Source organism: Lithobates pipiens, unplaced genomic scaffold (assembly GCF_037356315.1).
Source record: "Lithobates pipiens isolate NorthernLeopardFrog02 unplaced genomic scaffold, aLitPip1_a1.2 Scaffold_18, whole genome shotgun sequence".
Classification (NCBI taxonomy): domain Eukaryota; kingdom Metazoa; phylum Chordata; class Amphibia; order Anura; family Ranidae; genus Lithobates; species Lithobates pipiens.
This window is the reverse complement of record NW_027507758.1, coordinates 416,071,491-416,086,761: the sequence shown is the minus strand read 5'-3', so window position 1 is coordinate 416,086,761 and position 15,271 is coordinate 416,071,491. Positions and strand designations below refer to the sequence as shown.

Sequence of the window (15,271 nt, the reverse complement as noted above, 5' to 3'; positions counted from 1 at the left end):
TGGCGGGGGGGGGGGGGGGGGGGGTCACAATAGCTCAGTGGGGAGATTGTTGTACTAACATTGCTTGTGCTAGTACAGCTATCTGTCAGTTTTTTTTTCATTCAGCCTGCTGGTTTGAATGAAAAAACTCCCCATGTGTCCCAGGCATTAACCCAAAAAATAAAACTTTCATATATTATACCTTGTTAATCATTGAATGTTGTGCATGGTGTATTAGTTTGGTTTTATTCCTTTATTTTCATCTGGTGATCAGCCAGTAACACACCTCTTGTCGTATGGTGACTACAGTTACTCATTCACTGTATCTATGAAGGAGTAATGTAGCCACCTGTATCTATGAAGGAGTAATGTAGCCACCCTTGGACAGCAGCCCTGTCAATCAGTGGAGAGGGTAGAGTTAAATGGACTAATAGATGTAGATGGACTTTACATAAGTGGCTAACAATTTAAAGCCCAACTCCAGATAACACTTTACATAATGGAAAGTTGATCATTGTAAGCATCCCTGTCAGTGTTAAATGGTTTAACACTGACTCTCTAACTCAACTCTCTAACTTTTGCAGGTGAGCTTATTCCTTTGAAGTAAGTAGGAGCGTACAGCAGCCCATACATTAGTCCTTTTTTCATTCACCCAGCGGGCTGACCTGCATCCTCTTGCAGGGTCTTTGAATTCTGACAGTGGGGAGACTTTCCCACCATCAGAATATACTGATCAGTATTGCAGGCTATAGTCTGCAGTGCTGATTGAGTGAGGAAAATCTGACAGGGCATTTGTACAAAAGTCAATCAATAGATTGACTTCTGTACAAGCACAGTGCCCACACATGGATTGAAATTCAGCCAGTCCCTGCTGAACAAGCCAAATTCTGATCCATGTATGGCCAGATCACTGGTAAATGATCTATGTTACAGGTAGGGCTCAGAAAAACAAAAATTGCCGTGTTAATGCTACCGAAAGGCTGTATCTTACGCCATTTTTGATTCTGGCCAGTTACACTATAACTCCAAATACTGCAGAAATGTAAAGCAGCTCAGATGGTTTGTGTATAGAAATCTTAACTGAATAGCTGCCTTAAAACAACTCCCAAGAATTCAGATCTACTTTGTGTTCTTTACCTGTCTTGTCGAAAAAATAATAAAAGGTGTAAGAAAATGATTACAGACAATATGTGAAACACAATAATTCCCTTTTATTTCATAACTGTACCCCAAAAAACCCACAATAAAAAAAGAATTGCAACTCTGTATTTTTTTGACTGTTTTACTGTTAAAAGGTTCATCAGTTAGCAACAAAATAGTAAAAGCACCCGGCGAAAGTACAATCACAGCCACTAAAGGAAAACAATTTGCAACCAAATTGTAAATAACTGAGTGTGCAGCAATTTTCCTCCAAATCAAATTAGATCAACATTATTCTCCTGTGAAGTGTCCTAGTGAAGTGCAAACAATACTGTGGTTCTTATCTAGTCTGCAGGCATACGGTTTTGAATGCAATGTTTTGTTTTGAAGGTGGAGGAGGCAAACTGTATTTCACTGGCAGTTCCTAGCACACCCCTGATGTATGTTATACAAATAACAAAGCTGCAATGAAGAGCTCAAAAAGAAAGGCAAAACGAGGTAGGTAAACCAAAAAATAAAATCAATTTTTAATAACAAAAAAAAAAAAAAAAGGCGCCACACTTTTCTTTATGTAACACTCTATTATCACAGCCAGCCATGCTTGTAGCTATTAAAAATAAACCTTTGATACACATATTTTATCATTAAATTATTAGAGCATTTGTGTTGAAAGACTTATTATCACCTGAACTACATACACACTTTTTTGTAGATTTTGTTTTTATTTAATTTTTTTTGTCTTTTTTTATTTTTTTTGCACAGATGTGGTCTGTTACTGTACGTTGGGTAATTCTAAGAAATCTGTTTTTACAATGTTGGCCAGTAAAGCTTGAAGCCTGTAAACCGTGGTGGCAGTTGCTCTCATTCTGCCACCCTTTGGTTAAAAAACTATTTATTTTTTGTATTTATTTTTATTATTTTTTTAAGTAGTAGGCCACAGCCTCACAGAAGCTCCTGACATTTTAATTGATTAATACTAGAAAGTGTCATTGTGACAATATTGGCAACAGTCCTATTATTGCCTATTCGCTATTTGTCTGAAATTTAAAAAGGTGACAGTCAACCGAAACCTCTCCACTAACATTACCTCTTGGTTTTTGCCCTGACCTGTTGCATTATATACAAAAAGAAAAACAGCACAGGAGTCTCTTTCCATTTGCTAAATAGCACTTGCTGTTCATTACAATACCAACGCACACAGCTGTGTAAGCATTGGTTGACTTTATGAACAGACAGATCGAGTAATGGCATAAGATTTATTCAGACGGCGGCTAGTTTAGCCATTTAAACTACGTTTCCCAAAAGAAGAGGAAACTTTGCTTTCCATTAAAAATGAATTAGGCTGTTGCTATCAAAAAGCAACATTCAGGTTGATGAAGGCAAAAAGGTTTTTTCTTTAATTCTTCAATTACCCAGCTATACAGCTTTAGCGTTCAGCAAAACAGAAAAAAGGTACATTGTTGTGCTGTCTTATTTTACTCAGTAATTTTTACAACATATCTATATTTATATATAACGCTAGAGCAGGCAGACAGGAATCAACAAACTGGCTCAAGTCTCGATACTTTTTTTTTTTTTTTTTTTTGCCATTCTTACAAAATAAGACACAATGAAAAAAGGTAAAATGAACAAGCCGCTGATGTCTGTGGACCTGTGAACCACAGTTCCCAGTGTTGAAGTGCAAAGTCTCTGTTCTCTTGCTCTATAGCAAGGCTGCTGAATCCTTGCATTCTGCTCTTAAAAAGTCCGGTGTACTCTGCAGATCTGATAAACAAGAATACCCAGCCTGGTCAGGCAGCAGCAGAAAATCCCACGAGGCTATGCACGTCTACAAAAACCAGACCTAGCTTAGAAATAATGCCATGGATAGAATTGCTCGGACAGCTCTGTTACCAGTTCATCATGGAGTTTCTGTTCAATGTCATAAAAAAAACTTGGCTGCTGCCTCCTGATCGGACAGACGCAAAGAACACCTATAAAAGACAAGCAGAATTCATAAACACAAAAAACTTTGTTCATGTGACATCATTTTGCATTGGGCATTTATTGGGAATTCAAAACGAATGGAAATCCCTAATGTAATTAGAGTGTTTGTGTAGTGACACTGAGAAGACCACCTTTCACAGCAGCAATTTATCTTTGAACTTCATTTTGAGAAAGAGCCAATGAGAAACATTAATGTAGCACTGGTCAGCAAATAAAAAAATGTAACAGACAGGATGGACAACACAGAAACCTGAATGAACTTCAGAAGTGCCTGGTGGACTAAAGGTCATCCATAAACATTTTTTGATTCTTTAAAGAACCAGTGAATTGTCAGCTTGTGCCACAATACCAGATTTCAACAGCAAGTGGAGCTGCAGGTTAAATTTGTAATAACAGGCCCATTCCATGAATATCCAGCATGAGAAGAGAGTGGCGATCCCTCTATGTTAGGACACGAGAGGATCCCCAATGAACAGGAGATTACTAATCTTAGTTGAGAAATATTTTAATATTATTTATAGCAAATAAAAGGATATTCTTCTCATCTATTGGGCGGATAGCTGATTTTCTACTTTACACTTAGAAAGGTCTTCAAAGGCTGACCATCCCTGAACAGCTTGAGGACAAAACTAAAATAATGTAAAGCAGTGCTTATGCTCTACAAAGAGATCCCTCTATGATCAATCTCTACTCAACCAGGAGAATTCTAAATACATACTTAAAGTATATATAAAACAAAGAACACAAATATAACCTATTTTAGCTTACCAGTTTTTTTTTCTCAGGCATTTTTTTCACTTTCACTTGATGATGCATAGTAGTCCATTATGCTTTGCTTTTACAGGGAATGAAAGAGGAAGTAAACTCATCAGGGTTTACTTCCTCTTTAAATGATATGCAAGGGGGTGCCTTGAGCCTGCACATGAAGCAGCATAGCTGTAGGATGCACTCTTGTAAAAATTACATACAAAAAAATATTGACACTAAATGACAGATCTTTTCCTTGCCTGATTCTGTTTGTAAACAAAGCTCCCAGGGATTTTTGGGTGATGTCATTGACCAAATATGGACAATGACATCAGCCAGCATCCATGGCCAATTTCTTGACATTCAGCATTAGGCTAGAGAGCTGTAATTTGCGATGGGATTGCGGCAGGAGAAGATTGTTGTTGAATTATCAAGCCAGCGGGCAAAGGGGCATTGTTCATTGGGATTAACATTGGATCTACATACTTTTTAATGGAATTTTTCTTTGGCAACTTTGTGCTTATATTTACTTTTTCAATTTTTGTGAATGAGTAACAAGGGATACTATGTATTCCTTACTCGGTTAGGCGGATGTTGGATATCTGAGGGCCCCCCTATTCTAGAAGTGGGCTTCCAGATTCTGATACATGCCTCCCCTGCAGACTCCTACATCCACCAGTCAGGACCTGTCGACATGAAGCGCTTGTTCTGATTGCTGCCCCCCCCTTTCCTGGGTCTCTCCTGTCACAAATTACAAGTCCTTGTTCAGATGCTGAATGTCAACAAACCAGTCAGGCAAACTGCTTGATGTCATTTACCAAGTATAGTCATAACTATAATTTATCAGTGATCTCACCAGGGATGTCCACCAGCCTGTTTACAATTTGAAACAAGCCAGCGGGCAGCCGGCATCTGTCATTTCGTTGCAGTAGTAATAATGTATTACCTGCAGGAGCTGGAGGGTTGGGAGAGCAAACTGGCTAAATTTGGCCATTTATTTTGCCTATTTCGCCAAACTGTGAACAGCTTTGGTTCTAGTTCTTGGTCTAGTTTTGCTCTTAATGGTAAACTTGAACCTAAAGCTCATCTCTAAATCTGAGGAAGCTGTGTGTTTTTGTTTTATCTTTTGGTTAAACTTGATTGATATCTTTTTTTCAACCAAAGTATGCAAGTATTGTATTATGCAGGTCAGTGACCAAATGTGGCTCTGTAATTCTCCTCCAATGTTGCCATCATACCCAATATTGGCATTATGTGCTCATTCAAGTGAAATGTGCACATGTACGGTATTCCACTGTAGAGCCAGAGCACATGGCTGGCTTAGGAGGAGAGATCTTCTGTATGGGTAAGGCAGCAGCGAATACAGACAGTGGGAGGTGGGGGTGGTCAGAGAGAGGGAAGCACATGGCTGAAGCAGGAGGTGACATCCTGTGCATGGCAGCCATGACACAGACTGCAAAGAGGAGGAGCACACAGCTGGATCAGACTAAATGTAACAGGAGGTGAGATAATAATAGGTTTATGTTATGCCATAACTGTAAATAAAGCTATTATGGTCTAACACTCCTGCTACATTGAGTCTCATCCAGCCCCGTGCCACCTCTCTCTGCCCCCTCCCCTCCACAGTCTGCATTCATGGCTGCCATACACAGGATGTCACCTCCTGATTCAGCCATGTGTTCCCACTCTCTAAACCCCTCCTGTCACCACCCTTTGAGTTCACAGGGGCTGCAACTACAAAGGAAGCAACAGGTATCAGTGTATATTGAAAACACTGGGTGGATATACATCTGCCACAATACTGATTTTCGGCAGAAGCCCAGTTGGGAAACCCTGTGTTATCGATTAGCAGAGAAGTGCAGGGAAGCATACTGGTAATTACTGTGCTGTTCCTCACCATTCCTCCTCTTTTATCTGTCCCGGGCTCTTCTATGTAATATTACTTGGATGGACAAGAGGAGGGCTAGTGGGACTCAAAAGGAAAAGGCATTTTACAACAGCAGCTTCCCTGCGCTGATCAGCCTGTGGAGGAAAGCAACAGCCTTTTTTACATTTTTTATATTTATTATATTATTTAATGCCGTTTGTTATTTGTTGTTCTATGTACAACTTGCTGATCAGAGCCAATGTTCTGTGAGCTGTAGATCTGAAAATTTGTTTCAGGGGTTCCCCGAGATCTCAGCCTTTTGCCAAGGGTTCCTCCAATGTAAAAAGGTTTAGAAACCTTGTACAACACAGTTCTAGGGAAATCTGAAGAAGATTGCACAATCAGACTATAACATGTGTAGACAGCTTGACAGTGGAGTATAATAGTAAAAATTCGACATACAGAGAATAGCAAAGTTTCAGCACTCAGACCAATACACTGCTCAGTGCTTTAATGCATCATCTATTTATTACATGTTAAAAGACTTGTAAAAGAAAAACAATTAAAGTGCTGCATTTAGGTAGAGGTTACATTACTTTTACATATGCTTTAGATAATATACGCTTTGGGTACTTCTTTTCAGAGTTCATATTACTTGCTGTAAAGAGTACAATCTCTTGTTGTAAAAAGATAAAATCAATTCAAAGTGAAACACTGCCCCTAGTGGCCAAGGATTACTGGGAAAAATTGCATATCAGTTACACAGTCGTTCTTTGAGTTGTTGCTTTGTATGAAAAGTATTATACAAAGTAAATATTTTGCTTGGGAGGACAGCATTAAGATCCATGCACACTGCCATTTTTTTAAGCTGAAAAAAGCCAAAAAAAGCGATGGATAAAAAACGCTGGTAATATTTTTTGTAGTAGCGTTTTAGTAGCATTTTAAGCATGTCTAAGATGTTTAGAAGAGTTACCATTTGATTACCATTTTTGCAGTTCCTTTATTTAAAAAAGGAAAGAAAAAAAGCTCAAAAATGCTATTAGTAGCATTTAGAAGTGTTTAGGAGTGTTTCTGCTGGAAAAACCTTCCAAGAAACTCAACAAAAGCTATTTTTTTTTCTGCTCCTAGACGCCGAAGCTCAAAAAACGCTAATAACCTAAGGTAGTGTGCATGGAAACATTGGATAACACAATTTAGCCTCTAGGAGCAGAAACAAATGCTAATAACAGCTTTTAGGAGCTTAAAAAAACCACTAGTGTACATGGAGCTTTAAACATATCTTCTGCAGTCTGTGCTTGCATAAACGACATATTCTTTTTATACAGTGCCAAAATCATATACCAGTAATCAGAACAGTAAAAAGGTGTACTGACTCCAAGGTAAGAAGACACCCATCCTTCAGTAAACGGTAATATGCTTTTAGTTTTCTGTGTGTGAGTGAATAAGGTTACACCATAATCCAGCAGTCAAACCATAGTTCTTATGTAGTACATACCTTATCGTTCCTCTCACACAAAAATTTTAACCTCTGGGCTCTCTTGTGCATGAATACTCCATCCAGGTGCCCGGTCTCCACTGAACGGATTTCAATAGCTTTCTCTCCCCAGCCCATTATCTGATTGGAATGGATATATGCTGCAAAGGACAACACAAGCTTTAGACTGGTGATGCTAGATATCTAGAAATAAGGCCATGGGCACATGGACCCCTTGATCTGTTGATTTACTGATAACAGCCTGTATTTCTTTCCGCACTACTAGTGCCAAGGGAGTCAAACATTTAGAATTGAATTAAACTAAAAGCACTTACTGAAGTAAAGTTGTCAAGACAGTTGAATGTGCAGGCACAACTGAACCACCCTAAAGGCTCCTATACACGGCTAAACTTTTGCCAGCTGCTTGCTGAGTTTGACAAAATTCGAGCCATGGGTGCCTCTGTTGGCACAAACTGATACTGCTTGGATATTCTGACAGCCGCTGCAGCCAACTGTCAGAATAAAAAAGCTGGCAGTGGAGATGAATCCATTCGTGCTGTTAGATTTCTATTGTTCAGCCTGCAGGCAGAATGAAAGAAATTTACAGTAGGTATGTATGGACAGCTTAAGTCATCTGTTCTGGCCACAGTATTCCTTTGGCCTTCAGAGACTGTTCATATTTATGCCTATGGAGATGATCTGCAGATACCTCTAAAGCCAGCTCATCAAAGGAAAAAACAACGGCACTCAGACAAGGGGTTCCAACCTACTTGATCACCATTTCTTCAATGACTGTGTCTATTGCATGAAGATCACAGACATTACATTGTCAACTTATTTGGCCATGGGACATCCATTATTTGTGAATACTTAAGTGTCAAACTAATGCAGACGTCATGTCATAGAATTTTTAAAAGCGACTCTGTCATAAAAGAAGAATGGAGTCTGCATTACAGGCCATTTTCTTAAAATGCTAGTCACAGTCCCAGAACAAGTCTGCTGTAAATGAGTGTCATGACTACTTCTCTCTATAGTCATTCCAGCTCAGTGACTCAGATAGCATTAAAGTCAAGTGCATCAGAATGACAACTAGAAAACTACAATTCTAAAAGAGAGTTTAGTAATGGCAGCCCTAATAATCTACCATGACAGTATACTTTTAGGACTGAAGATTTTCAGCATTATGTAGCCATGGCTCCCCACTTTACCCATGATGTCCAGTGTTTGTTAGGTTAGGCATAAGTTCTAAGGACCTTTGTTTTTAATTTGAATATCCACAATACAAACAAAGGCCTGATCATTTAATTACACATGCAATGTAAACTAAAGGCACAGTTTTTGTCAATACCAAAAACACTAACCTACTGAAGTGGGCATTTCACCCCACTGAAGCACCACATCTTTAGTAATTCGGCCATATGTGTTAACATACACCCCTTCATCCTCATAGCACACAAGCATTTCCATGCCGTCTGTTTTAGGCAGGATGACAATGGCATGTGGAGTAATGTTTCCTTGAATCTGAAAACAAGAAAAGAAGATTGCGTTTAGACACAAGGATCATATCATTTGGAACATAAAATGCAATCTTCAGTTGGGATTTTGCTATACTTAACCTATATTATCTTGAATTATTTTCTACCAGTAAATAACATTTCCACTTTTCCAAAAAAGCTGCACTATTAAATTCAACCTACACTGGTTGTATATATATATATATAAGTATGAAAGAAATTAATACATTAATGACATTTATACATCATCAAATAGTACAACATTAATTATAAAGTGAATTCATTTCCCCTTTAAACTGCATAAATCAAACAATTGGTAAACATTAGTCCATCTCCAAAAGGATTTCTATATGATTCCTCGTGATCTTCACTGTGATAGGACACAGTTCACCAGCGAAAAACAGTGTCCCCAAAAGAAGATAGAAAAGATTCTTCCACCACCAAAATTACTGCCTCTTACCAGCTCCTTTGATCCCATATAAGAGATCAAAAATCGCCAAACAGCTTGCCAAGTAACTCGCCACTCGGTTAAATATTAGACTGCATGGAGGATATAGACTGCATGGAGGATGTATCCTTCAGGGAGCTCCGCACAAATAATTATACTGCTCATTCCATACCATATAAGTAGAAGAAAAGAGCCACCATAGCGTAATATTGCCAATAAATTAAATAAAAGATAAAAGATTGCACTTACATAGCATGTATATCAAAATGCGCTTTGATAAAAACTTTCAGCCGGCCGGCTTCTAAATCGCTGCCCGTTGCTCCCGGGATCAGCGTAGAATAGTGGTGACGTCAGCACGCCGCTCCTCCCTTCGCCGTTTCGTTAACGGTAACGTCTTCCAGGGGACATTACCTTTAACGAAACGGTGTAGGGAGGAGCGGCATGCTGACGTCACCGTTATTCTACACTGATCCCGGAAGCAACGGCAGCAATTTAGAAGCCGGCCGGCTGAAAGTTTTCATTGAAGCGCATTTTGATATACATACTATGTAAGTGCAATCTTTTATCTTTTATTAAATTTATTGGCAATATTACGCTATGGTGGCTCTTTTCTTCGCTGGTGAACTGTGTCCTATCACGGTGAAGATCACGAGGAATCATAGAAATCCTTTTGGAGATGGACAAATGTTTACTAATTGTTTGATTTATGCAGTTTAAAGGGGAAATTAACTCACTTTATAATTAATGTTGCACTATTTGATGATGTATACATGTCATTAATGGATTAATTTCTTTCGTACTTATATATATATATACAACCAGTGTAGGTTGAATTTTATAGTGCAGCTTTTTTGGAAAAGTGTTTGTATTATTGTGGGTATCTCACAATTTTAACTGCAGCTTTACATACACTCAATAATTCTTGTCACATGTTTAAATTTTTATTTATTTAGCATTGTATGATCATTTATTGGAGACAGCGCTGTATTATACACCTTTTTTTTTTTTTAAATAACATTTCCAGCCTGTCTCCATAAACAGTCCAAGAATGGAAAAGATGTACTGTATATCACAAGGTGCATTGCATGATTTTTACCTTTACGTCTATATTGTAGTTATGTCACAAGTAATAATTACAGTTTACATAAATATGTTTGTACCTCCAAAAGATAAAGTGCAGTCAGGCACATGTTACTGCTAATTTAAAAGGTACAACATCATACCTCAACCACATTCTGGACATATTTACTTACATGAGATGGAATATAGATGTCATATGTATTTCCAGAATCAACATCAATGACGTGAAAACCAGTGCTTGAGCCAAATATTACTTTTAACCTTTGACCTTCTTCCACGGTGAGATCACAGAGCAATGGTCTATGCTGGAGGTCTGTAAAGGACTAAACATATACCTTCTGTTTTATTATCGGCAGCTGAAACTCCACACAAAATAAAAAGTAATATTCCTTGTTATTATTCGTATAAAACCTCCATGAATTATCGGCAGACTCTTCTGAGCTTCCAGTGCACATACTGTAATTATTAGGCAGATAATGTTGTTTTTTCACTTGATCTTCTGATGATAGTGTTATTTATGGGTCAAACTTAATATATAAGACCAACAGATACAGTATCTCACAAAAGTGAGTACACCCCTAATTGGGACCAATTAGCCATTTTCCCTCCCCAATGTCATGTGACTCGTTAGTGTTACAAGGTCTCAGGTGTGAATGGGGGGCAGGTGTGTTTAATTTGGTGTTATCGCTCTCACTCTCTCATACTGGTCACTGGAAGTTCAACATGGCACCTCATGGCAAAGAACCCTCTGAGGATCTGAAAACAATAATTGTTGCTTTACATAAAGATGGCCTAGGCTATAAGAAGATTGCCAAGACCCTGAAACTGAGCTTCAGCATGGTGGCCAAGACCATACAGTGGTTTAACATGGTCGACCGAAGAAGTTGAGTGCACGTGCTCAGCATCATATCCAGAGGATGGCCTGTGGTCTGATGAGACCAAGATAAACTTATTTGGTTCAGATGGTGTCAAGTGTGTGTGGTGGCAACCAGGTGAGGAGTACAAAGACAAGTGTGTGTTGCCTACAGTCAAGCATGGTGGTGGGAGTGTCATGGTCTAGGGCTGCATGAGTGCTTCCGGCACTAGTGAGCTGCAGTTCATTGAGGAAACCATGAATGCCAACATGTACTGTGACATACTGAAGCAGAACATGATCGCCTCCCTTCGGAGACTTAGCCGCAGGGCAATATTCCAACATGATAACGACCCCACATACACCTCTAAGATGACCACTGACTTGCTAACGAAGCTGAGGGGCATCCTCAAATGGAAGGTGGAGGAGAGCAAGTTCTCCACCATCATCCACCAGCTCCGCAACCTGTGAAGCTCTGGTGATTTCCATGCCCAAGATGGTTAATGCAGTGCTGGGAAATAATGGTGGCTGCACAAAATATTGACACTTTGGGCCCAATTTGGACATTTTCACTTAGGGGTGTACTCACCTTTGTTGCCAGCGGTTTAGACATTAATGGCTGCCTGTTGAGTTATTTTGAGGGGACAGCAAATTTACACTGTTATACAAGCTGTGCACTCACTACTTTGCATTGTAGTGTAATTTCTTCAGTGTTGTCACATGAAAAGATATAATACAATTTTTACAAAAATGTGAGGGGTGTACTCACTTTTGTGAGATACTGTATATCAGTTCACTCAAATATTAAACAACTGGAATGAAAGAAGTGACTCTACAATGGCCACATTAATTCCAATAGGCGATTGTCATAAATATGCTGTTATTTTTCTCCTGCACAGTTTGGATTTTATGGATCAGTTTGGATTTTTACAAATTTACAGTTGGCAATACACGGATCAAAATTTGGCCAGTTCAGCAGGGACATATTGAAAAATTAGCATCAGTCAGTGGCTACAGCCCCTTATCAGTGTATTCTGACAGCAGCAGGTGACAAACAGGGACAATTTAAATCAAAACACAGTACTCTGCTAAATGCCTGTTGCAGGGCTTTATACAGCCAATTTAATATGAATAAGCTAATGGGGCAGGCTGCATTTGCATGCAACACACTGCACACAATGCGTTGTGCCATGCTGCATTGCAGTGCACATGTGTTTTGGAGGTGTGTTGGGGTACTAATCACAATAAATGGCATTGTGGCGCACCAAAGCATGTTATGTGCTTTGCCGCATGTTACTGCAGCACAAGTGGTATAGGCTAAGCACATCGGCTGTAACAAGGCTGTTGCATACCTCAGCTATTTTGCTGCTAGATTTTTAAAGACCTATGGAATCTGAATTGTAATCCTGAAGTACAGAAAATAGCTTTATACTTGTTCCTACATCTATACTTTGATTTTAAAAATTAAAAATAAAAGGGAAACATTTTTGGTGAACAACAAAATAGTAATGATAGGACAAACATTCCACCTTCATCTAATTATGTAAATGGATGGTGAGAGCCTGAAAATATGCCCAGGATAAAATTTCAGGATTTTCCCTGTGCTTGGGGAGTTGTAGGTGCCATGTAAAGCCTGCCATACAAGCGACCAGCTGTACTCTGGTAAGCGCAGATACTCAGCTTTTACCTGCACACGCATGTTTCAACATTTTTCCCAAACACAAAACTTCCATGTTCAGGAAATACATGGTAATTGCATGTGGTGAAAAACGCCATGAACAGAAGCATAGGGTGTGTGAAAACCAAAAGCTAATTTTCAGCCTATCACCTACCTGTGCCTCATACTGCTCACAACCTTGATGGTCTCATCCTAAAGCTGCCTAATTTTATCCACGTTCTTCAGAAGATATACTTTACACTGCTGTAGAAATACTCCTTACAGCTTAGCATGAAGGATTGTGATTCCCACCTGACAGCTTTCAGCTATTCTTAATATGTCCAAAAGTGATAGATTACTGGTGGGACGATCTAGTGTATAGCATCAAAGTCACTACAATTCTTTCCTGGGATCAGCTTGCTGGGAGTAGTTTATCAATACCATCAACATTTTGCTTGATCTACTGCTATACCAAAAAAAAAAAAAAAACATACTTAAATGGGAAGTTCCTGTTCTCATTATATTTTGAGATGCAGCGATAGCAGCTGTAGATCATAGCTATTTGTTTATTCAGCCAAGTCAAGGGAACCATTCTATCGTAAGTCTATGCTTGCTAAAGCGACCATGGACAGCTGCAAACAGTTCTGCTCCACCGTAACACTTACGAGGCTGGCAGAAAAAGGGTTAAAAGATTGAAAGCAACCCTCCTGACTGTTGGCAGGCGTTCGTTTTCGGCCTCCATGGCAATGCCTGACTCTTGAGCTCTCAGCTGCAAAACAAGTTTGAAACTCCTTCCTCTCTTATTTGTTTTCTCCCTCTTTTTTCTAAACATTTCCATTTTCCCTTTTGCCCTACCAGCTCCCATTGTAGCATCTATCCATCTTTTTAATATTAAAATTAAAAACCTACACTATGTTTCAGCAATGTTTAAAGTGCAGAGGCTCTGACACCTCACCTGGATGAGTATTTTGTGGAAGTCATATGTGTCTGGGTTGACACGGTTTCTCAGTTGTTAGGTAGTGTACAGTCAACCCAGGGGAGATTACTGGCTTACAACTACACCTTTTTGGCCCTGAACTCATGGTGCTGAATCTTTTCTTTTTGGTTATGTGTGCACCCTGATATTTGTTTCATGTTATTCGTTGTGTAATACGCTGTGTTGGACGGCGTTATAAAATACCTATAAATGAAAAAAAAGCCAAAGCAGGTGGGACTCTGCCTGCCAATTAAAATGAAATTAAAGCAACCAATAGGTACTACATAGGATTTTCATAGGTAGTACATCACTACATTTGTGTTTGTTGGCTGACAATTGTGTACCGTTTGTATGCAAGACAAGTTCCTGGCACTGGCTCTTCGGACAAAAGTCTGATGCTTTGTCTGCGGAAAATCCAATTGTGTGTAAGAGGCTTTAAGCCTGGTACATACTAGCAGTTTCTTTTTCCGTTCAACCCAGAGGGATAAAAAAAAACAAAAAAACTGAGATTGGCATACTAACACAAGTGATGTTAGTGTCGTGATTTCCCCTGCTGTGCCTTGGCTTGACACCCCCCCCCCCCCCCGCCAGAACACCCTGATCTGGCAGCACTGATCGGATACTGGTCAAATGATGGATTTCCAGCATGCCCATTGGACAGAAAGCTGGCCCATGTGTACAAGGTTTGAAACTCTGAAACTGTTTTTTAAAAACAATTGGTAACCCTAAAACCTAAACCCAGTGTGGGACTGAGAGACTTGTGGTGAAATATGTTGTATGGTTTTCCATATACCAGGACCGTAAACCGTATATTTTACTTTTGCTGAAGAAAGCCATTTGTGTTTGCCTGTTTTGATAAACCAATAAAGACTATTTACTTTTACAAACAGCTTGCTGGTGATCTTGGGCCCTCCATATGACAATATAAATAAATGCTACATACCTTAAAAGCCATAAACTTATGGTACGGCTTTGGAGCCCAGGCATAAATCTCTACAGAACTCTTTAATGCAATAACCAAGAATTTGATTCTTTCATATTTTACTAGAAAAAAAAAGAGTGAAACAAATACAGACTTTATCATTATAGAATCTTAATGCAGGAATATTAAAAAATTAAATGTGCGAATACCTTTATCCATACTGTGCTATCACAACATGTTTCCTTTAACTTGATAGACCATATAGACTATTTTAAATTGACCTTGTTGTTGAAAGCAGCATAAATAAAATGTTCTTCTAAACGAGGACACTTCATACCTGTCTATCCTGACACCCGTTTATGAATCTTTGCTCTGTTGCTAAACAAAGCTGCTTCAAGAATCTTTTGCATCCAATACATTTCCAGGTATATTGCATCCTCTACCACATTCTTTGGTTCCTCTTGGCATCTATATGCAACTACTGTATCAGGCATATTTGCATAGCACCAGAGTGAGAATTTTACAAACATGTGTCCAGACTGGTAGTTATGAAGTGTCGTCTTTTACAGGAGAATTTTTGTGTCATTTTGTTTTTCAGTGACAGGGTGGAGTAAATATCTTGGTACTA

At 39.0% G+C, this 15,271-nt stretch overlaps 1 protein-coding gene across 17 annotated transcripts in view; it reads right to left on the bottom strand.

The window, feature by feature from the left end:
- Positions 1-1,170: 1,170 nt before the first annotated feature.
- Positions 1,171-15,271, bottom strand: part of TNIK (TRAF2 and NCK interacting kinase) — a 367,731-nt gene continuing 353,630 nt past the window's right edge. For all 17 annotated transcript variants that reach the window (XM_077487975.1, XM_077487978.1, XM_077487985.1 and 14 more), the window contains 5 exons: positions 14,665-14,765; positions 10,409-10,558; positions 8,555-8,714; positions 7,215-7,354; positions 1,171-3,092 (listed from right to left, as the gene is read on the bottom strand). In XM_077487975.1, coding sequence (XP_077344101.1) covers positions 3,009-3,092; positions 7,215-7,354; positions 8,555-8,714; positions 10,409-10,558; positions 14,665-14,765 — 635 coding nt within the window. In that variant the 3' untranslated portion in view covers positions 1,171-3,008. The remainder of the gene's footprint in view (positions 3,093-7,214; positions 7,355-8,554; positions 8,715-10,408; positions 10,559-14,664; positions 14,766-15,271) is intronic.